A 22,965-nucleotide genomic window follows, 5' to 3' on the forward strand; every position below is an offset into this window, starting at 1 on the left:
CACACACACACACACACACACACACACACACACACACACACACACACACACACACACACACACACACACACACACACACACACACACACACACACACACACACACACACACACACACACACACACACACACACACACACACACACACACACACACACACACACACACACACACACACACACACACACACACACACACACACACACACACACACACACACACACACACACACACACACACACACACACACACACACACACACACACACACACACACACACACACACACACACACACACACACACACACACACACACACACACACACACACACATATATATATATATATATATATATATATATATATATATATAGATATATAGATATATAGATATATAAGATTATATATATATATATATTCTTTAACTGGAATGTAGGTCAGACGCTACCGCGAGATCAGTTCAGTCTTAGGTTTATAGTGGATGAAGTGACAAAATCACGCGTTAAATAACTGCATGAAATACATTGCCGGCGCTCTTCATTTTACGATGATCCAGTGGGCTGTTTTACACCGAGAGAACTCAAAAACTTCGTCAGAACTTTTACCTGGGATGTACATAAATAACAAGGATTTCGCGAATGTAGATTGAAGATCAAAATGGGTCAACAATTTGCATTAGCATGGCCAGGCCATATTTGCCTGGATACTTTCAACATTCATTAGAATCAATGAGTGCTACAAATTGTGTAACGCAGTTTTGAGCATGTGCGCTCGCATATCTAAGCCACAAAAACCTCGACGCCAAGCGTCGCTGTCTCCTCGGGCCGCGCAACGTCGGCCCGCCCCTGTCATTAAGCCGTGGCCAAAGGACGAACGAAAATAGTGACGCATCTGAAAGAAGTACCTTTGAACGCTGTTGGATACCAGATCGTACATTTATAGATATTCCTGGCGTTTATTTCACCTGTGCGGTTTTTAGACTGATGACAATAGCGTATTGGTCTTCACAGCATTGCGAAGTGGTGGTGGAATCTGGTTATGGAACTGGAAGGATGAATATAAAGTTTGTTTGCCGTGTTCTGTAACCGCTAATCTTTCCAAAAAACAACCTCATAGTTGTAAAAATAAGATTCGCCCAGCGTAATCTTTGAACGGTACGAATTCATTTTGAAAGGCATTCAGAAACATTTTACCATGGTCATTATTGCACGCTCGTTACCTGCCTCTTTGCGTTACTCGCAGCGACCAACGCCGTTCGGTTTTGCAAAAACTGCGAACCAAGCCATCGCTATCCTTGCTCCTTAAGATTGCGGGCGTGTTATTGAGGTTTAATGACGCACTCAGCTACTGCGGCTACATATGGCGTCGCCAGGCTCTCACCCTGGCGGGGAGGCGGGCACCGCGGGAAATCGAACCCCGTACCTGTGGTTTCCCAGATGTGCAGTGGTTAACGCCGGCGCGTCAATCATTACGCTATCGGCACCCGGCGCGCAGGCTCAAACATTTTGATGGTAGTTGTTTTACTAGTCGATTCTGCAAAAGTGATGAACTTTCTCAGGAAAACATGGGATGAGCTGATGCGTTATGAAGCCATCCCGACCCACTCCATTTAACACTAATGATGCCCTTTATTTCTTTTCGGTACAGGGCCCCTTGAGTACAACACCAAAACACTACACCCGGCGGGCCCCCAATGCTTTTCGGGCCGCCTCAAACACTACCTCTGGCCGACTCGGGACCCCTTCACAACACAGGGCCCCTGTTAGGCGCCGTGGAGCCCCTGGCAATGTACCTCGCTGGCTCCGGCTTTGCCCTGTTCGGGAAATGGGCCCGAGGCCCTTGCCGCCATGGAGCCGACTGCGCGTTACTAGTGGTGTCTGATCGAAATATTGACCCTTATCGACTCAGTAGGCCCCTGATCACCGCGCCGGGCCCTCTGACTGGCACTTGAGTGCCAGGCCCTGCGGGCCGGGGCCCCTAAATGAGACCTCTGGCTGGCTCTTCGTACCCTTAATCGTAGGTTCCGAGGGTCCCCAGAACCTAAGGAGGGGGGGGGGAGGACGTGCTCGTGCTCCTTGTCCCCCCCCCATGCCTGCGCTACTGAATGCAGGCAGTTTATGGAAAGCTTGCTTTCTGCCGTTTTGGTGCCAGGGGAGATAATTCGAAAATAAGTGATGTAGCAGGTGTCTGCTTTACTCACCAATGAGTAGTAGTAGTGATTCATAAAAAAGCAGCAGAGCAGTCACCCGATCAGTTTGCAGCCAGTTATGCGGTGGACAGCCGGTCCAGGGCAGTGGCCGCCGACGGCGAGCGGGAGCAGAGCTCAGACAAGTACTATTCGAAAGGGGTTCCTTCAGTCTGCGACAATATTGTTACAGGTGAAGCCCCTGTTTTATGGCTTTCACATAGTTTTCGGCAGGTAGCGTGTGAGCCTTGCAATTGGTGGTGCCTAAAATGCTGCGACAAAATCGTACATCTCGAAAAGCGGTCTGCGAAATCCAGGCGCACAAAAACTCTGGACCCGCTTTGGGCCATTGGTTCACATCTGATATTTGGATCAGCCTGTGAAAATGCCGGACATATGAATTGTGGGGGCAGATGTCTTCCCAATGACCGAAAACGCATACCAGCTCGTGGAATTTCGCCTCTCCAGGAGAACTGATGTGGAAACGGACGAAAAATTGTAGGAAACTAGCTGGTCTTATTTTGTAAGTGCCGTGGACGAGTCGAAAATGCAAGATTGCGCACTAGCAGGCAACAATTGTAGGTGTATAGCTGGCATACTGATCATGCCATTTATTTATTTCCCAAATGTTTTAAGTGAATTAAGAGGGAACAAACTTCTTAATCTCCACATCTCCCGCTCCTTGGTTGCCGGGATCATTTTCCAGTAAAAGCTCCTCAAGTATGTCCTGACCCTGCCACCACTCAAACGTTTCGAAACGTTTCTACGCCTATAACTGTTCCCGACCGTAAATGAGCGATCACACCCGCCTGCAACGAACCCTTATGCCACCAAGATCGTATACGACTGGCACTCCCTCCCCCTCCCCCCCCCCCCCGACTGTAACTTACTGTAACTCGCTCTGCAAATGACTGTCCCCCTCTCGACGGTAACCGACTGTGGTTCCCTCTGCAGCTGACTGTCACCTCCCGACTGACCCGACTGTGATTCCCTGACCTGACGGTCACCCCTCCCGACTGGACCCAAACGGCATTCCTCCCCGACTCGACAGTCTTTCCACGCTGTGCACGATTTTCACCCCATACTGAATTCTCCTATTTTCCTGACCGCCACCGCTCCCGGCTGTGCCCGATGGGCATCCTCCTCCGGTTGTGCCTGACCATCAATCCTCCCTCATCCCACCTGACGGTCATCCATCCCCGAATGCACAGGACCATTATCCCTGGCCCTTCCCTGACCTACGTGGCCGTCGTCCCTAGATATTTCCAGACTGTTCGTGACCAATCACCGCGACCTCGCTGTTCCCAGTATCCCTCCCTGACTGTGTACGACCGTTCCTCGTGCCATCACGGCCGTCCCTGATCGTCATCCCTTCGTGGAGTTCGTTTCCGTCCCGTCCGGCGCCACGCTGGCCGCCGGTCGTCCCGTTACGCGGCGGCGGCCGTTCTTGCCCGCTGCATTCCAGTCTATGCCCCGCGGCGCCGCGCCGTCGCCGCGAGAGAGCGCCGCGCGCGCCGCCATGTCGGCTCCAGCGAGCGGACGCGCGCGCCCGGCGTCGCAGCAGGCCCAGCCCGGCGGCGGAAGGTCACGGCTGCTGTGCTGACGGCGTGTTGCACGGCATCGGTGTTTTGGTGGGCGAGACGCGGGGTCCGAAGCGCCACGCCGGCCGTTGGCGAGCGCCTCAGCGGGTTTTGAACGGAGCAGAGCCACAGGTGAGCGGCGGACGTTGTTCCGCGCGCCAGCAGGGGCGCTGGTGAAGTTTCTGGAGCGGGTTGTCCTTTGTGAGCTATGTGGACTGAGGCGTTGTGGAGCTCTGACAGGGGGCGTTATAGTGGCTGGCACATTGTTAACCACAGCGTGGCATCGGCTTGCGTGGATAGCTTGAGTCAGTCTTTAATGTGTTGTGCAGATGTGCAGGTCTTAGCGTGCTGTGCCCATCGTTGCTTGTTTTTCCACCATATTGCCGTTCGACTTCGTGACTTGCGCGATCGTGAATGGCACACCAGTTGTCTGGGTGCAGTTGAGTGTCCATCTATTGGAGCAGCATCCGGCCCCGCTGGTGGGGGTGTGCAGACGAAAGTATGGCAGACATTGTGGATTAGAGAGCGATAAGGGGAAAGTGCCTGTTTTGCTGGCATTCTTGGACTGGCAAACACGCCATTTGTCGGGTATTTCTAGTGAGGTAATTAGCAGCCTGATCTGACGGGCCTCCCGTCGAGTTGAGCTCGGACGGGCGAGTCCGGAGAGACGGACCGGAACGGAGAGAGTCTGCAACGCCTGGGGCAGTTTTGTCGGCGCCCCGGGCAGGACCTGCCCTCCCGTGAGAGAGAAGGCGCCGCCGTGTGCACTGGTACTGCTCTCGCCTTTGAGCGGTGAGAGCGTGAGCAATGCGGTCTGTGAGCGGTGAGATTTTAAGCAGCGGGGTCTGTGAGCGGTGGGAGTGAGAGCAGCGCTATCTGTGAGCAATGGGAATGTGAACAGTGCTGTCTGTGAGTGGTAGGAGTGTGTGCAGCGCTGTCTGTGAGCGGCGAGAGCGTGAGTAGCGTGGTCTGTGAGCAATGGGAGTGTGAGCAGCGCTGTCTGAGCGGCGGGAGTGTGAGCAGCGCTGTCTGTGATCGGTGAGAATGTGAGCGGCGGGAGCGTGAGCAGCGCTGTCCGTGAGCGGTGGGAGTATGAGCAGCGCTGTCTGTGATCGGCGAGAGCGTGAGCAGCGTGGTCTGTGAGCGATGAGAGTGAACAGCGCTGTCTGAGCAGCGGGAGTGTGAGCAGCGCTGTTTGTGATTGGTGAGAATGTGAGCAGCGGGAGCGTGAGCAGCGCTCTCTGTGAGCGGCGGGAGTGTGAGCAGCGCCGCCTGTGAGCGGTGGGAGTGTGAACAGTGACGCCTGGGAGACGGCGGGCCGGGTCGGGCCGGCGCCGGCGCGGCCGGGCCGGTCGGGGTCGGCCTGCTTCTCGCCGGGATCTGGTGACCGGACGCCGCGGCCTGGCTGACCCACTTCGGTCGGAGGCTCGCGATCCTGGCGAACCTGACGTCCGGCCGCGGGAGGCGCCGCCGATCAGCGCCCAGACACGGCGGCCATCTGCGGGCCGCGCGCGCTGTGTGACCTGTTGGACACGGGGCGGGCGAGCACGGTTGTGGGAGTACGGAAGGGGGGGGGGGAGAGAGTCATGTCCGGGTTAGAACTACTAAGCCAACGGTGCTCGCAGACGGGACAGAACCGCTGGAGTACGATGAGTCACGGACGTCATGGAGTCGGGGACTCAGGTGGTACTAGCATGGGGAGAGGCACGGAGGTAATGAAGGATAGATACCCGACGAAAATAACCCCATACAAAATCATCGAATTTTGACCCATTTTATTCTAAGGGCTCCAATCTCTGTTATCCAGTCATGCTTACGGGCGCTTGAATTGAGGCGCCCCGTAGACTGAAGACGAAGGGCCCTCTTACCTTTCCCGGGCAAGGGTCCCGTGGGTAGAGAACTAGGAGACTGGTCACCTTTCGTAGTCAGGGGCTGAAAGGGCCTTTCCTTCCTACTCTCCGGCTACCATTCTGGTAACACAGAGACGGTAGGTTCCTGATCGAGCCGGAGGCCGTCAGGGGGGTGTATTTTTATATATCGGTCACCTCTGACATGGGAGCCCTGCGGCCGCGGCAGTAGTTGGCCCCGGATCGACGCAGTAGCCCTCACAGGGCCAGAGTGTCCTAAAATGAGCATAGGTATCCCAGCTCGCCTTATCGGCTCCCTGGCCGGGACGGGCATTGGGCCCTCAGTTCGTTTCTTTGCCCGTTGGACTGGCACAGCGCCCATTCATTATCTCAATGTGTGCCTTTTCACCGTCATTCATCATAGCTCCTTGAATTGCCAGAGGGCCCCGACCAAAGTTCAGAAAATGGGCCGCGGACCGATTTGAAGTCCCTGGCGAATACGGGATCCCCCGTCTGGCACCGTTGACCCCCTGACCGACACATGGACACATCAATGTTTCATTGGCTTCGACGAATGTGAGAGGTCTTGTGACTGACATTAGCGGGCTCCGCTCTTGTCCCGGCGTTGGAAATAAGGCCCCCCAGGCCGACAGGGCCCACTGTTCGGTATAGTTGGTTCATGACTGACACAGGGGCCCTGATTACCCCAGGGCGACCCGATCTGTGCAAAAGGTCTTTCGCCTGAGCGAGGGGAGGTCACGGGTGTGGCGCGATGAATCACGAATTCGCAGCCCGCAGGCAACACGGGGCGTGACAGCCGGGGAGGAATTCGTTGGGGTGCGCTGCATTCGTAGACACGGTCGGAGGCCTGCCAACCAACCGCAGCGCCGCGTGCAGCGAAGACTTTCAGTTTCTTGTGGGTTGCGAATAGGAGAAATTCAACAAAAATATAGCATGACAATGAGAACCACTTGCAGCGTTGCGATAAACTGAGTACCGAGCATTGTTCTTGGCGTGTAACGAGGGCTACTTGTGTAAAAAGCGAGCATGGCCAGACATCTTGGGCATGGCATTTGCAATCAGTATGTGATCGCAGCAGGCGTTGTGCAAGCAAGGTGCAAAAGTTTGTATGTTGTTTGCAATACAATAAGTAGCGGCGAGCATGCCATCCTTGGACAGCCAATCACGTGTAATCATCCGCCATTGCATCAGTTCGGAGGTCGGTGGAAGGGGTGAATGTGCACTTGGCTCGAGAGGCAGCCCGATGAGACTCGGTGCCCCCTCGGCCTTCCACCGAACCCTTTCACCTCACCCTCCGGGCGTAGATCTGGTCAGAGGCCGACCCGAAGCGCCTCGGACGTGCCAGGCCCGTGCTCTCCACGGACCAGCGGATCTGATTCCGCAGCGTCGGTCACTAGATCTGGTGAGGGGAGCAGCGGAGTCGGCCCCATGGCGCGAGACCTGCTGTGTACATCGCCAGGTGTCGCGAGGGGGTTTGTTTGTTGTTGCAGCATAGGCGTCGATGCCCAGGTGTTGGCCTGGTATGGACGGGTGGACCGATTCCCAAGTCCTGTGTAAGGTCAGCTCTGTCGGTCCTCAGGTCACGTGGTGCGCTGTTGCGCCGGTAGCCGGCTGTCGTGTGGTAGGACGTGTGCTGGTGTGTGCCGGTGTAACGTCGGTCCTCATGTTTGGTCGAGGAGCGGAACGCTCAGTCGGCCCCAGTCTCCGAGCCACTGCGCCGCTGTCGCCGACGTGCCGCTGTGTTGGTGTCCAAAGTCGGCTTGGTGGGGGGGGGGGGGGGGGGGGGGGTAGACTGTCGCCGTCAGAGTGCCCTTAGATAGAGTGCAGGTCATTGTGAACACTTCAGCGGATCTTGCCATCACGTTTGACCAAATTCAAACCCAGGCGTCACTGTTTCCTGCAGTACCAATGCGTAAAATGCATTAATTTCAACTCGTTTACGAAGAGGTCTATTACACTCGTGAACTGTAGGTGACAACAGTTCTTTGTTTATGTTGGGCGATTTATCGCTACTGGATCTCAGTTAGGGACCCATATACAATTTATTACGATTCGACGACAAAGTGTCGTGCCTCGTGTCAGCGCTGTTGCATTCAGACGTGGCATCTGACCCGCTGTCTTGTTCCGCTGAGCTGACGCCGCTGCAGATAGACGTGACCTCTGACCCGCTGTCTCAGTTCGCTGAGCTGACACGTCTGCAGTCAGACGTGACACCTGGCCTACTGTTTCGGCCCGCTGTGCTGACGCTGCTGCGATCAGGCGTGACCTCAGACCCGCTGTGTTGGTCCGCTGAACTGACGCTGCTGCGGTCAGTCGTGCCCTGTGACCTGCTGTCTCGGTCCGTTGAGCTGACGCCGCTGCAGCAGACGTGACCCCTGACATGTCTCCGTCGGCCGCAGCGCGCCGATGGCCTCCCGGGACGATGTGTACCGGCGCATTCCGAGTGGCGCCGCCATCCACCAGCAGCCGGCGCCGCCGGCGGGCGGCGAGCTGACCAAGCCGGCCGACGGCTCGCCCTCCAAGCTCTACTACCCGGCGCAGGACCCGCGGCGGCGCGCGCGGCCCGCCGACTCCAAGATCCCGCAGCCGCCGCACAAGGCGTACGCCGGCCGCGACCCGAGCCCCGACAAGCCGGCGCACGGGCACCGGCCGGTGCACAAGCAGTACCAGAGCCAGCCGCAGGTGTTCGGCTACGCGCCCCCGCTCGGCTTCCCCAAGACCAACCCGATGGCCACGCCCGGCGACAGCAAGCGTTACCAGCCGAGCTCGTACGAGCTGCCGGAGCGGGCGGCGCCGAAGCGTGACCCGCGCGAGGACCGGCCGCGCACGTGTCCTCCCGAGCGGACGGGCCCGCCGCCGGCCGAGCTGCTGGGTCCCCCGCCGCCCGGCCGGCCCGGCCCGCCCGGTCCGCCCGCCAGGATCGGCCCGCCCGACCGGCTGGGCCCGCCCGAGAGAATGGGCCCCCCGGATCGCGTGGGCCCGCCGGAGCGCATGGGCCCGCCGGAGCGCATGGGCCCGCCGGAGCGCATGGGCCCGCCGGAGCGCATGGGTCCCCCGGAGCGCATAGGCCCACCGGAGCGGCTGGGCCCACCGGAACGCATGGGCCCACCGGAACGCATAGGCCCGCCAGAGAGACTTGGCCCGCCCGAGAGAATTGGCCCCCCGGAGAGGCTTGGCCCGCCTGACAGCCGCGAGCGGCTGGGCCCGCCGGACAGCCGCGAGCGGCTGGGCCCGCCGGACAGCCGCGAGCGGCTGGGGGCTCCGACGTCGGACCGACCGGCCGGCGAGCCGCAGAAGTCCTCCTCGGCGTCGAGCAGGTACCCGGCGGCGCCGGAGCCGGCGCTGTCCGGCTCGGCCGAGCCGCGCCCGCCCAGCTACCCGACGCAGCTGGGGCCGCGGCTCTCTGACGACGAGCTGCTGCGTGGCTCGCCGCGCGACCTGCTGGCCCGGTACCGGCACGCCGAGGCCGAGATCGCCCGGCTCATGATGGAGCATGGCCATGCGCTGCGCGAGCTGCACCGTCAGATCCAGGCGCAGGTCAGTGGGCGGCGTCAGCGGCGCCGGCGGCGGGCGGCGGGCGGCGGACAGCGCCCGCCGCGGCAGTGATGCACGTAAGGCGCGCAAAGGGCGACGGGGAAAGGTCGTTTGGAGGTTAAATCTTTCCGAGCAGCACTTCTGGAGTACCGATAGCGTAGTAGTAGTTAATCTGCTCGTCTGGGAAGCCAGAGGTACGGGGTTCGACCCCTGCGGGGCCCTCCGTTCCTGCCAGCGCAAAAGACGCGCGATGCCGCGTAGCCTATGCAGCTGAGTGCGTCGCAAGGCCACAGTAGCAAACTGCTGGGGAATCCTTACCAGGTCACTTTCGCATCAACCGCCTGCGGCAAAAGATTGCTGCCCACCTGAAAACACGCTTGGTTTCTGAGGGTGCTCGACAGCACAGCGAGGAACACCCGAGATGGGGCCCACTCCGTGTAGCAGGACCATCTGACCGACGGAGTCGTGACCTAGTTACGGGACAGTCACGTGGACGTGGTTTCGTCACTTAGACGAAACCAAGAAAACCTCTGGGGCCATGCCCCCCCCCCCCCCCTCTCCTCCCCTTTCCTGCAGATGGTCGGGCCCCGGTACTTTTTGGGCACGTTAAGACGTCGGAATGGATCCTGGAACGGAAGAAAAAGAAGAGAAATGTCACCTTCAGGTATCAGTATAGGGTCCTGAATTGCGGAAGGTCCTCCGAATTCAAAAGCAGGGCTCTGTAGCGACAAACACTGGCTCCATTGACTGGCCCCCGTAACCCAATTTAGCCCCTTCCTGGGTTAAATGATGACTGCACCACCGCGTGGTCTGGACGTCACGTGCATGGCCTGAATGCCGACGGGCTGGACGCTTGAGACAAAGTACATTCATATAGGGGGAGATAGTTGGGTGGCTGCAGGACAGTGTATCAGAGCGTACGCAAAAGTCCCACCGAGTCCATGGTCCCTGGTTCCAAAGGGTGTCCACAGGACATGTCTGAAATGTACTGTGGAGCAGGTAAATATCCCGTCAGCTGAAATGCTCCTAGGTAAGCATGTTTACAATCTACTTTGATCACTCATTCGTGTCTTTCCCCGGAGCCACCCCTGCTGACCCTGCCGACACGGGTGTGCCCTGTGGCCGTAACGCCCTACACGGCGCTGTGCTGTGCTGCTGGCCCTGTGACGCCGCACACGGCACCGTGCTGTGCTGCTGGCCCTGTGACACCCCACACGGCACTGTGCTATTCTGCTCGCCCTGTGACCCCCACACGCCGCTGTGCTGTGCTGCTCGCCCTGTGACGTCCCACACGGCGCTGTGCTGTGCTGCCCGCCCTACACGGCGCTGTGCTGTGCTGCTCGCCCTGTGACGCCGCACGCGGCGCTGTGCTGTGCTGCTCGCCCTGTGACGTCCCACACGGCGCCGTGCTGTGCTGCCCGCCCTACACGGCGCTGTGCTGTGCTGCTCGCCCTGTGACGCCCCGCATGACACTGCTGTACCGCTCGCCCTGTGACGCCGCACGCGGCGCTGTGCTGTGCTGCTCGCCCTGTGACGCCTCACACGCGGCGCTGTGCTGCGCGGCTCGCCCTTTGACGCCTCACACGCGGCGCTGTGCAGTGCTGCTCGCCCTGTGACACACGCTGCGCTCAGCAGGCGGTGGAGCAGCGCTCGGTGCAGCAGGTGCACCGGCGACTGCAGGACGAGAGCCAGGAGCTGCGCGATCTCTGCTGCTTCCTCGACGACGACCGCCAGAAAGGGCGAAAGCTGGCGCGCGAGTGGCAGCGGTTCGGTCGCTACACTGCCAGTGTCATGCGCCAGGAAGTGTCCGCTTACCAGAGCAAGCTGCGCCAGCTGGACACCAAACAGCAAGAGCTGGTCAAGGACAACCTGGAGCTCAAGGTCAGACGACGACCTGCGGCAGCTGGGCTGCTCCGCCCACGGTTCGCTGTATGGCCGCGGTTGTAGTAGGCAGGTCGCTGTAGAAATTGGGTGGTGTTGTTGCTTGGTGCGTAATTCTGACCTAACGAACGGCAATACCGGCCATGTGTCTGCGTCGCTTGATGGTTTAAGCTAGTGGGAAGGGCGTGAACACTGTGGACATGTATAGCGTTAGGCACGCGTGGCTTTTTCGATCCCAGCGCTACCTTTCATTTGTAAGGGTTTTGAAGCTTGCCTGTAGATCCCCGTCATTTGTTTCCTTGGGCGACTCAGTGGACGACGTATTCTCTTTTCCGTCGATTTAAGAGCTGTGTCTGTAAGTATCCATCCGGCGATATATGGCGTCCCCTGCAGCAGCGGTTCCGTTACTCCTCCGCCCCTGATCCCGCCTCTGACCCCGCCTCTGACCCCGCCCCTGACCCGTCTCAGACCCCGCCTCTGACCCCACCTCTGATTTCGCCTCTGACCCCGCCCCTGACGCCGTCTCAGACCCCGCCTCTGACTGCAGGAGCTGTGCCTCTACCTGGACGAGGAGCGGCAGGGCCACGGCTCGCTCTGCAGCAACTGCGGCGCGGCGCTAAACCAGCCGCGCGACGACGGCGACGGTAGCAGCAGCAGCACGGCCGCCGACGAGCCGGGCCTCTCGGCGCACGTGTACCTGCCGCCGCCCCCGGCGGCCGACAACGAGCGGCCGCGCCGCACTGAGAGCAGAGAGCGCCTGCTCGAGGAGAGCATCCAGCGACAGCGCAGCCTGCTCAACGGTGAGGCTGCGTCAGCCGAGTCGGGGCGGGCGGGGCAGGCGGGAGGGCCGACTGGCGGAGAGGAGGAACGGGGTGCCAGAGAGGTGGCGGATATCTGAGTGAGGTAGACGGGGGTCTGAGTGAGGTAGACAGGGGTCTGAGTCAGGTGGCCGGGTGTCTGAGAGAGGTGGTCGAGTGTCTGGGTAACGTAGCTGAGTGTCGGAGCGAGGTGGATGAGTGTCTGACAGAGGTGATGGAGTGTATGTTAAGGTTGGTGTGGGCGCTGTCTGGGACTTGTTTAGGCCACGCGCCGAGCACGCGATTGGTAATGATGGGTTTCGGGTTTGAGGGCGCCCCGCCGCCTGCGATCATGCGCGAAGCGCTTGGTAGTGGAATGTCCAGAAAGTAAATACGGAAATGAGGATATGAAGTGTACGTACCAGTTTCTGCAGCGCGGCCTGCACCGAGGCACCTGATCGGACTTGCGTCGTCGGCCAGCGGTCCCGTCCACGCTAACCTGCCAATCCCTGTGTGTGTGCAGAGCATATCCTGCAGTACATCCGCGGCCTGGAGCGTCGCCTGGAGGTGGCCGAGGAGGGCGGCGGCGGCGGCGGCGGTGACGGCGGACCCGTCAGCCGGCCCGACGCCGTCGTGCAGGCCATGCGCGTGCTGGAGGTGCAGGAGCACCTCGAGTGGGAGTCGGCCTCGCTGGAGCGGCCGCCGCAGGAGCAGGAGGAGGGCACGCCGCGGATGGAGGACCCCGAGAAGGCGCTCCTCCGTCAAATGTGCAATGTGAGTACCGCGGCGACTACAGCCCACAATTCAGCGGTAGCGATGCCCTCTTGAAGCTGTAGGCGTAGAATCGCTGTGGAAATCGACTTAGAAACGGTTCGCCCACCCGTCTTACGTGCTAAGGACCTTTCTCCGTCGTAATGGTCTCCCCAGTCGCGCCAGATATGCAGTTTATATGTAGTCAGCATGTCTGTGAAGTATGCATAACGCACACCGTTCATCTGTGAGTAATCATTATTATCTTCTAGACGGAATCTAGCAGGCCCACAGACTCGGTGCACTGTAGCGATGGACCCTGGCATGGAATGGTTCGACGGAACTCCCTCACTTCTCGCTCATAAGATTCTGCTTCTCAGGTCGTGTGGAGGAAGCTGGAAGACGTCCCCAACTCGTGATGAGAAAGCCACCACCCCCGTTGTTGGAGTCAACGTGTCTAAATACGAGCGCCTGGTCCGAGACAGCCTGTTGCCAGCGGCCGCCTGCTATCAGGCTGCAGTACGTGTAGTGGGCGCAAAATGACCCCAGAAGTCGGCGCGCCCTAAAGCCCCAATCATCATCATCAGGAGTTAGGTGCATCACCGCCGGCGCGCCAATGATAGCGCTGATTTATCCGCACAAATCTCCGTGCATGGTGCAGTGTGAGCTGTGGCAGCTCCAGAGCGGCTGCTTATGGTCCGTCCGCGACTACATGCCGTCCGGTATGTTGATTGTTAATTAGTGTTGGTATGCGCGATGCCCATCAGGCTTATGCATACGCGAGTGCTGCTATTTGTGCATGTTGAATCTAGTGGTGCAACGCCACTGAGTAATGCTGACGAAGGCAGAAAATTAGTACAAATTAATATTTTACGTAATGTCTGTGCATTTGCTGTTGAATGGAGGGCGTCCAGCGAGATGAATGGTGTGAAGAGCGTTTGGATATAATTCGAAAGCGATGGCGCAAACCGACGTGGATTTTCAGTGGCGAAATAGGTTAAGATTAGGCTCGTCAGGTGACAATCTGGCCCATTGATGATATTCTGCGCAAGGTCGTGTTTGCGGGGGTAAAGTACGTATTGTTTTGAGGACGCGGCGACGAACTCTGTGGCTTACAATGCTGATGTCGGGCGACAGGCTGGCTGGCACAGGCCATGTTGCCGGTCTCACCGCGTACCAGCCGGTTTCGCGGACATGGGACGAGCACTGCCGCGGAAGCAGGCGTCTCCAACTGTTGATTCATTCGTGTCGCGGTGTTCAGATGTGTTGCGTTGGATGTCTGCTGTTGACGTTGAAGAGTAGCAGACAAGTTGTAACCTGTTCCTGTAATTATCGCGTAGGGTGAGTAAATATGCAGATGTACAAATGCTATAATACAAGACTCAGCTGTAAGATAGCCTTTCCGGCAGAACACGGACGGATCAGGATAAGGCCGGGCGGCAGATGACTGTCGACACGTCACCACACTTCTGCCAGATGTGCCTGGTCCAGATTCCGGAACACAGACTGCAAACAGGCTCGTTCGTTAGCGTTGCCCAACCGCCGGTGGCTGAGCGTGCTCGCCGCCGAGCTCATACCATGATTGGCGCAAAGCCCCGCGTTTACGAGTCCTAACATAAGGGTCAGAAGTCGAAGAGATCACGACAGCTATCGGCGGTCACTGCTCCAGTTGCGAACGCCAGGACTTCCTGTCCAAGTCACATTCCTGGCATCGAGAACAGGTGAGTCACCCACAGTGTCCGTATACCAATCGGGACATGGATTTCATCATGAAATGGTGGTCGATAGGTGCTTCAGACGTAAGCACTCAGGACATCTCCAGGATCTTTCTACATAGGGAGGAGCGCGGGGGGAGAACGGGGGGGGGGGGGTCACCAACTTTGGAAAACACCGGGTTAGATTCGGGCGGAACTCGTTTTCCCTTTATTGCGGGTTGACGGAAGCAAGACAGGCGACTCCACCAGAGGGGGCGGGGCACGTTCCCGTCCGTCCTAAAAAAAAAATAGGAGTTCAACCCCCTCCTCATCCTGGTAAGGCATTGCAGAATTTCTTCCCCTCAATGTAACCAACCGCGTGCGTTCATGTCTATTCATAACTTTCCAGCTTTATTTTCATGATGTACTTCGAATGGCTTGTATTGGCAGCTTGCGGTAACGGGTATTTCCTAAGCAGAACCTTTTTCTTGCGCCCTGAACCCAACACCCGGCAGGAACGTCGCCAGGAATATTTTCATTCCCATGTATGCTATCACCATTTACAATGGGTTGTATGCAGGGGTACAGCCAGAGCCTTGGTAAGGGTGTACACAGGGTTGATAAAGGGCCACGTATTGGCACCGCACCCCACCAAAAATATTGCCAGATTGACCGACTTGATTTCGAACGGGCGCGATTTTGGACGTTTGATTTTTATTTTTATCTTCTTTAGCTTGCACAAAAGCCAGAAAAGCCACCGGAAGACGGAATTCTCTTTGTTGTTTTTTTCGTCAATAAACTGCGGAGATCAGGCGTTAAATGACAGCATGAAATAAACCACCGACGTTTTTAAATGTGTAGTTGATAAGTGGACTTTGAGAAAGAAGAGTTAGAAGAGTTGGAGATAAGCCGATAGAACTCGGAGCCAGAGGCTTTGCCATAATTTTCTTCTTGGATGTACAGAGATATTGAGAACTCCGTAACTTTGACTGACAATGGATCGGAAGGTGATCGAACATTTGTATTAACAAGGCCAACCCATGTTACTCTGGGAATGTTCATCCTTCGGTCAGAAGCGTCAAGTAAAGAAATTATTGCTATCATTTTAAATATGCGCGGTCCCAAGTCGAAGCAAAACCGACGCCGGGCGTTGCTGTCTCCTGCGGCGTCGCAGTGCCGCGCTGCCGACGCTGGCCGACGCGTTGGCCCCGGCGCTGACACCAGGCGACCATCAACGGGCGGCCTAAAACAATTAGCATCTGAAAAAGCACCGTTGAACGCCTTATGACATTAGTTCATTCAGTTAGAAGGCAGTCGTGGCGAGCGTTTCATCTGCGTGATTTTCATATTTGACTTATATTTATAACAGGAACGTGCCAGCATTGACAGCTCTGCGAACTGGTGCCACAATCTGGTGGTGAAACTGGAAAAATGAAGCTAGAATATCCATTTTTCGTGTTGCTGTAACTGCTGAGCTATTCAGAGGAGACGGCTTCAAAATTATATAGCTGAAGGTCCAATGTCTGGATAGTACGCATTGATTTTGAAAGACTTTCAAAAACATTATTTCACGACGGTCGTTCTCGCACCCTGCGCCCGTTGCCTGGTGCTCAGTGCAGCGGTCAGCACTGGTCGATTTTACGGAAATTGTGACCCGGGTCATAGTTGTTCTTTCTACTAGGTTGAGAACGCGCGGGGTTAAAAGTTTGCATGTTATCTGTTTCACAAGTAGATTCTGCAAAAGGAAGGACGGTCTAGGCAAATATGACACAGCCTTTTCTTGTTGTTCATGCCCGAGAAATGGCCTCCAGGGCTCATACCGCCACAGAGTCAGCTGTTCGGTGCTGGTGGCCTCTGGCCGATTCGGGACCCCTTACCAACACGAGACTCCATGCTAAGCACTGTGGGCCCTGACCGACCGGGCCCCTCATCGACTCAGGGGCCCAACCATTGTAAATTGCGGGCCCAGCATTGCCCCTAATTGGGAAGTGGGCACTCAGGCCCAGGCCGTCTGTTTGGTACTGGTGATGTCTGGTCGACAAAGAGGCCCTCATCGGCGCAGGGGCCCGCCATCGGCGCAAAGAGCCGTTTGAATGGCATTTGGGGGCCCGGTTCGATGGCCCAGCACCCCTATTACAACCCGCGACAAGCCCCCAGGCCCCTTATGAACGGGCGGGGGGGGGGGGGGGAGGGCGCATGCCCCTGTGCCTTCCCGGCCTGCGCCACTGTTTGTATGGCAGGAACCCGAACGTCATCAGAATTATCCTCAGGGAATATATCACCTGAAGATGTACAAAGGTTTTCATCATAAATAGCTCCCGTGATCGAGCACGGAAGGCAATGAGCCCCTCGGCTATCTCCGTACCAATGGGTCCCATGGTCAAAGGGGATTTTAGCGTTCTATCTATAGTATGACACGCCCCTCCCCCTGAACCATCGCCACTATGAGGGCAACCTCTCTGGGAACGAAAATCGCTGTCAGGAACGTCATTTTAGGTGCTTTCAGAATATTAGGTTGGCAATGGAAAGGGAGCCTGAGCCGTCCCGTCCCCAGTGCTATCTTGACCCCCTTCCAGATACTAAATGTTCCCCTGAACCCCCCTCAATGCTCCCCTGTTTCCTCAATGCAAACAAGCCAAATAAGAACACTGAGTGAAAAAAATATAAAAAACTTCCAGAAAGACATCCAGACTTGTGTTCGACTCCATCTTTTCAGTTCCATACTGGTTCAGTTCAGCTCCATGGGCTCGAATAATGGGTTAACTGTAGTCAACTTTTGTGATTTTGGGTATTTTTAGTGACTTTGGACCTGACCCAAGGTCAGCATTTGATGTAAAGCATATATTATCGTCCATGGTGCATGATGGTCAAGGGTTTCGTGCAGACCAGTCTCCTAGGCCTTCGACCGAACTGAAGGTACCCATGTTCTGGGAAAGACAGACTATTGACCATAGCGCGATTGGTAACGCATTTGTGTGTCGGTCGGTCGGATTTGTTGGTTGTGTCGGTCGGATTTGTATCGGTCGGTTTCATGGACTGGGAGCATGCGGCTTTCTGCAACCGCCTCAGGTGCTTCTAGGGTATTTGGTTCACGTTACCCAAGGCCACTATATTCTGGATCACGAAGGATATTGACCACTGTGCATCAAATGGTGAAAGTTTTTCCCTCGGAGCGTAGAATTGCATGAGCTGATTTGCCCAATTTGTGATATTTTCTTGATCCTTTACCTGCCCGGAGGTCGTTATGTTCTGGGGCGAGTCAATTATCGACCAAGTGGAATCGAATGGTGAAGGTTTGCAGCCGACCAGTCGCATAGGCTCCGAACAGAGGCTGTTGGCCGCTCAGTCTCTCTGGTCCCTCCCCCAAAACAAATACGTTTGACACAGATGCGCCACTTTGACCGTTAACTTTTGACAACAGATACGGAATATTTTTCAGTCCTAGTTTAAAATTTGGTTTTCTACCACCAAAAATCCCAGTTCAGTATATTAAGCCAAAAGTTTCTTCCAAATCTCAACTATAAACGTCTCATTTATACGTTTTGAATCAACTTACTGATTATTCTTAGCTACAAAGAAATATTTTATAGCTATTTAACCCACAAAGTAACCATAGATCTGTATACAATACTCCGATTACCCCACCTTAAGAAAAATATAATGCAGCAACGCTGTCAGCATTTGCCGATCTTCCTTTGGTTTGCAGGGTCTGCAGGCAGGCAAGGTACGTTTGGAGCTCGGAATGCTAGTTACATGTGTTGGTGATATATGCCTCGCATTTTGTCGTGTATGCTATTGCCAATGCACAAGTGTTTCTCCTCAAATAGTTGTGTACATTTTATGTGGGGCAGTAACCGTTGGAGCATCGTTCTGCGGTGTTTGTGAAAGTGGTAAAAGGCCATAGTTGGGTTGGCGAATGCGACCGTGACTGCATATTACCTTTTAACCTCATATTATAGATTGCCCATTACCTTGCAACAGATTAAATCTGTCTCAGTGTCTTGTTGTGGTGAGGTCAGGATGTATCTCAGCACAACGTGTTCTGAAAGGGGTGCCAGTTTGTTTTTTTGTGTCCATTTTGTGTGTCCAATCTGAAGGATGTGCTGGGCACACTGTTATAGAAAATATGAGGTTCTTTGGGAAGTTACATAGCTGTTCTGTACTTTGGTCTTGGAAGTGTGCCACTATGTGGATTTTGGAGATGGCATAAAATGCTGTGTGACTACTATTGAACACAAAATGAAATGAAATTGGTTGCCAACGTGCCACTTCACTGGGAATGTGAGGCTCTTTGAAACATTTTGTTGTAGATGCAATGCTTTTATTACCACTGTGGCTGCTAGCATTGCACAATTGATTACCAGAAGTGCAGTCCTCTGAAATGTATTCACCACCAGATTCATAGGGAACATCTGTGTGCAGCTAATGCTCATGTGTGTCAAACTAGGGCCCATGTGTGTCAAACTAGGGCCCATGTATGTCAAACTAGGGCCCATGTGTGTCAAACTTAGACCTATGTGTGTCAAACTTAGGCTTGGCTGAATTATGCGTGGTTGACAGACAGTGTCTGAAACTTGGGTGTTTCTTGGTGTTTTTAGCCCCAAGACATTTTGTTCTCCACAAATATATGCTGGAAAGAATTTAAAAAATTGTTCTTTGTGAGCAATGTCAGATGGGGGCAAGCTGTTCCTGCAACCTTGACAGGATTGCTTGCCACACTCACAACTGAGCGAGGGATACTGCCTGCGGGTACAGCCGAATCTCTTTACCATATCACACATTATTTTTCTCGCAATGCATTCAGTGCCTAGGCCTTTTGCTGCTCACCAGCACATGTTTAAGTCACCTACCACCCAATGACACCTATGTGTTCACACATCAGGCTTGATTCCGCACCCAAAACAACAGTGTCTCGACCCACCGGGGAGAAGCGCAGAAGGAAGCATTTGCTTAGGAAGCTAGAAAGTTTAGGAATTGCTAGCAGCCAATTTCTAATGATCTTTGGCAATTACTGAGACCAACTTGAGCATGGTGTTTACTGTCATCTGCTGCCAGAGAATGTCTTTTAGTGCCAGCTGTGAATGTATTGCCTCACTACAAGCCATGATTTTAGTATTTTTGTTCTCTCCCCCAAGAGCCAAAGGTAAGTTTCAGATACTGTTGTCAGATCATGCTATGATGAAACATTTTATTAGCATAACAGCCTGAAGTACCATTGTAGCATTATTTCTTGAAATATTGACTCACATGCTCTGAAATCTGTAGTAACCATGCACCAACCTCAGAACACTAGTATTAAAATTGACAGGCACATGAATTGTTGCTGAGGTGTTCCTGACATGCTGAACATGTTCAACATGCAGCTTTTTTGCAGCCTGGCTAGAAGTACTGTTTTTTTGTCATCTGGTGTACATGATCATCTGACCTGCATAGGATGCTTGATAGTCATGACAGAATATGAAACCTGTCTGGGTATCTTATAAATTGGTATAGCCAGAAATGGTCTATTAGAGATAAATGTTCTACATGCTGTTCTGTTCTACAAAATGTTTACAAGAGTGGGTTTTGCCTATAACCCCTGAGATTTGTTGATGCCTGAATGTAGGGAGTCAGTGCTTATACATTCTTGGACCATATTTTGAATTAGACATGTGCCTGAATTTTTAAAAAGTCGAAGGTCCCAAGGTACCATGGCTATAGGGCCCTATAAGATCCAGGATTCATATTTACGATCTGGGCACATGTGGTTTTGAATGGTTTTCCCAATGCTTCTATTTATGAATGAGTTTTTTGGTATGTATAATACCTTGCTCATTGTTCCATGCTGCTCATATACTTTGCCCAACATAGTAATGCTGCAACATTTTTATTTGTATGCAGCCTACCTGTTACATTGCCCTTTACACACTTGTAGTTGTTTATTTGGGTTTCCTGGTGAGTTGACTGTGGTGGCCATGTTGCAGCCAAACCATACACACTGTCTTTTTCCCCACTGATAAAATCATGCAAATTATAGGTGGCGGTACAGAAACATGACGGCGAAGAAACGATCAGGTATATTCACAGCAGGATGACAAGAAATTTCATTCTTTCACATCACCACATCATTCTAGATGTCACACCCTATATTTTCTTTGCCTTTTGGTGTTAACAGTCACCAGACAACAAAAATCTTACCAAAGATAATATTTGGGTTACACTAAATGCCTCTGGATGTGTCAAATCTTCTGGATGGTTGATCCATGTTTCAGGGTAATAAATGTTGTAACAGGATAGATTACAAAGCAGTCGGTATTATTGTCCAAGACCTATCACTGGTGATGAAAAGATGTGATGTGTTGCCCAAAACATGTGTTGCTGTTTTCATTGTGTGTAGATGTGTGGTATATACAAATGTCCAATTCAATTCAAGTGTTGTTCTGTGCAAGCCAGTTTTCTTGGAAGGGCATTGAGTACAGGGACTGGTGTTTAGTGCTGGTGATATTTTTTTATTCTAAAAAGGGAATATAGTCCACCTTTTTCAATTGATAGCTTTCTGAGATCAAAGATCATGCTGAGCAGATTTGAATCATGACCCTCCATCAGTATCTGAAACTTGGGCATTTCTTGGTGTTTTTAGCACCAAGACATTTTGTTCTCCACAAATATGTATGGGGAAGAATTTAAAAAATTGTTCTCTGTTAGGGACGTCAGATTAAGGCAAGCTGTTCCTGAAACCTTGACAGCATTGCGCGCCACACGCACAACTAAACAAGGGACACTGCTGGTGGGTTACAGCCAAATCTCTACCATATCACACACCATGTTTCCTTGCAATGCACTCGGTGCCCGGGTCTGCTGCTGCTCGCCAGCACACGTTCAGCCCACCTACTGTCCAACAACGACACCGGGTCGGGTCAGCACTCAAAACAACAGCATCTCTCGACAGCCAGAGAGAAGCACAGAGAACATCTTATGTGTGTCACAATTCAGCGTTTCTGGGTTGCACATAGAAATCATTGTAACACAATAAAGTTGATATGAAAGTAGGTGATGTCACACTAACATGTACCTCCATGTATAGGCTGAATTAATCATTATTGATGAGTAAGTTATGTTAATTCTCTAAAAATAGTGCTTTTATTAAAGCTTCATTTAAAACTATCAAAAATGGACATTGTGTAGAATATACCACACATGTATGGTGGGCACCATACATTTGATAAACTCCTGTTCATCAGGATTTGGTTCAAGAGTTATGCATGCCACAATGCTTTGCACTTTATGCACCACCTGCTTAACCATATCAACCTTGAGCAACAACTAGGCATGGGTCACCCCAGCGAGAGTTAAACTAGAAGTTCACACCATGATTTGGACTGCCAGGGGGGGGGGGGGGGTTGGTAGGCAGGTGCTCTTGTCCTGCTGATTTGGCGAGGGGGCGGACCCATCCGCTGGTCAGTGCCAAATGATGCAGTTGAAGAGGGGACATACAAAGTGACTATAGTGACTTTGCAGTTGGTCTGTGAGATTTGCTGGAGCTATTTTTCAGAATGAAAGCCATCTTTTCAGTTTAAGAAATGCAAGTAGATTAGTGGCTAGATCCCATCAAAGGATTTCCTAGCAAGTGATGTGTACTGCTTGTCCATAATGTTGCTTCGATTTTAACAATGTGTTCTGTCTTCCAGATGCCTTGCACAGGGGTGAAAGATGTTGATCAGCAGCAGTTTGTCATTGACATGGCTGCATTCCTGAAGAAGTAAGTTTTATTCATGTACTTGCCCCTGTACTAGTTCATAAACAATGTTTTTGCTACTTAAGTTCCATTTTAAAGTCATGGACTGCCACTTTTTGTGGTGCAAGTCACTGATGTCTCCATTGCAATAGTATGCATGTGTTCAACATAGTTTTGAATTCATCTGTTCATTGCACCTGCTCATATGCTGGGGTTGGCTGTGAGTGCTTGCCTGACTGACATTTCTGCTCTCTGCAGGTCGGGTAAGGTGAAGGTTCCCGACTGGGCCGACATTGTCAAGACGTCGATTGCGCGCGAGCTGGCACCCTACGACCGCGACTGGTTCTACATCCGGACGGCGTCCATCGCGCGCCACCTGTACATGCGCCCCAACGCCGGCATCGGCGCACTGCGCAAGATCTTCGGCGGCCGCAAGCGCAACGGCGTGCGACCCAACCACTTCCAGGTGTGCCACGGCAACCATCTGCGGAAGGCGGTGCAGCAGCTGGAGGCGCTGAGGATGGTGGAGAAGACGCCCGAGGGCGGCCGGCGGCTCACCAACCAGGGCCGCCGTGACCTGGACCGCATCGCCTCCCAGGTGTACCGCAAGATGGCCTCCCTCCACGTGCCCACCCAGCCGGTTGTGATCACGGCGCCGGCCACTGAGGATTGATCTGCGCTGTTCGGACCTGGTGAGAGCTGTAATACATGCGCTCGCGAGACTCCCGAGTGTAAACGGCCGGTGGGGGAAGCATATGAGGATTTCACTGTAGTCATGCGCGATTCCGTCATCTGTGGGCTACGCCTGGTTATGTTATATGGCCAACCGCAAACAATGTAAGGGCTTGGTTTGTTGCACTGCGACAAGGAGCAACTCGGATATTCCCTTCCAAGAGCCTAACCCTCCAGTCGCAAAGACGATAAACGTGTCCGCCAATGATCCGCTAAAAATCATTCTAATAT

At 54.0% G+C, this 22,965-nt stretch overlaps 2 protein-coding genes across 2 annotated transcripts; both read left to right on the top strand.

Annotated features, from left to right (window-relative positions):
* Positions 1-4,568: 4,568 nt before the first annotated feature.
* On the top strand, positions 4,569-13,986 carry LOC119112394 (collagen alpha-1(XI) chain). Its single transcript, XM_037236577.1, has 6 exons — positions 4,569-4,587; positions 8,032-9,169; positions 10,802-11,047; positions 11,595-11,847; positions 12,368-12,618; positions 12,975-13,986. The coding sequence occupies exons 2-6, from the start codon at positions 8,039-8,041 to the stop codon at positions 13,011-13,013; spliced, it is 1,920 nt and encodes a 639-aa protein (XP_037092472.1). The 5' UTR covers positions 4,569-4,587; positions 8,032-8,038; the 3' UTR covers positions 13,014-13,986.
* A 3,980-nt stretch (positions 13,987-17,966) lies between these two features.
* On the top strand, positions 17,967-22,724 carry LOC119104603 (40S ribosomal protein S19). The gene is made up of 3 exons (XM_037228327.1): positions 17,967-18,012; positions 21,956-22,026; positions 22,261-22,724. The coding sequence occupies exons 2-3, from the start codon at positions 21,956-21,958 to the stop codon at positions 22,673-22,675; spliced, it is 486 nt and encodes a 161-aa protein (XP_037084222.1). The 5' UTR covers positions 17,967-18,012; the 3' UTR covers positions 22,676-22,724.
* The last annotated feature ends 241 nt before the right edge of the window (positions 22,725-22,965 follow it).

Source organism: Pollicipes pollicipes, unplaced genomic scaffold (genome assembly GCF_011947565.3).
Source record: "Pollicipes pollicipes isolate AB1234 unplaced genomic scaffold, Ppol_2.1 Scaffold_2555;HRSCAF=2994_pilon_pilon_pilon, whole genome shotgun sequence".
Lineage (NCBI taxonomy): Eukaryota > Metazoa > Arthropoda > Thecostraca > Pollicipedomorpha > Pollicipedidae > Pollicipes > Pollicipes pollicipes.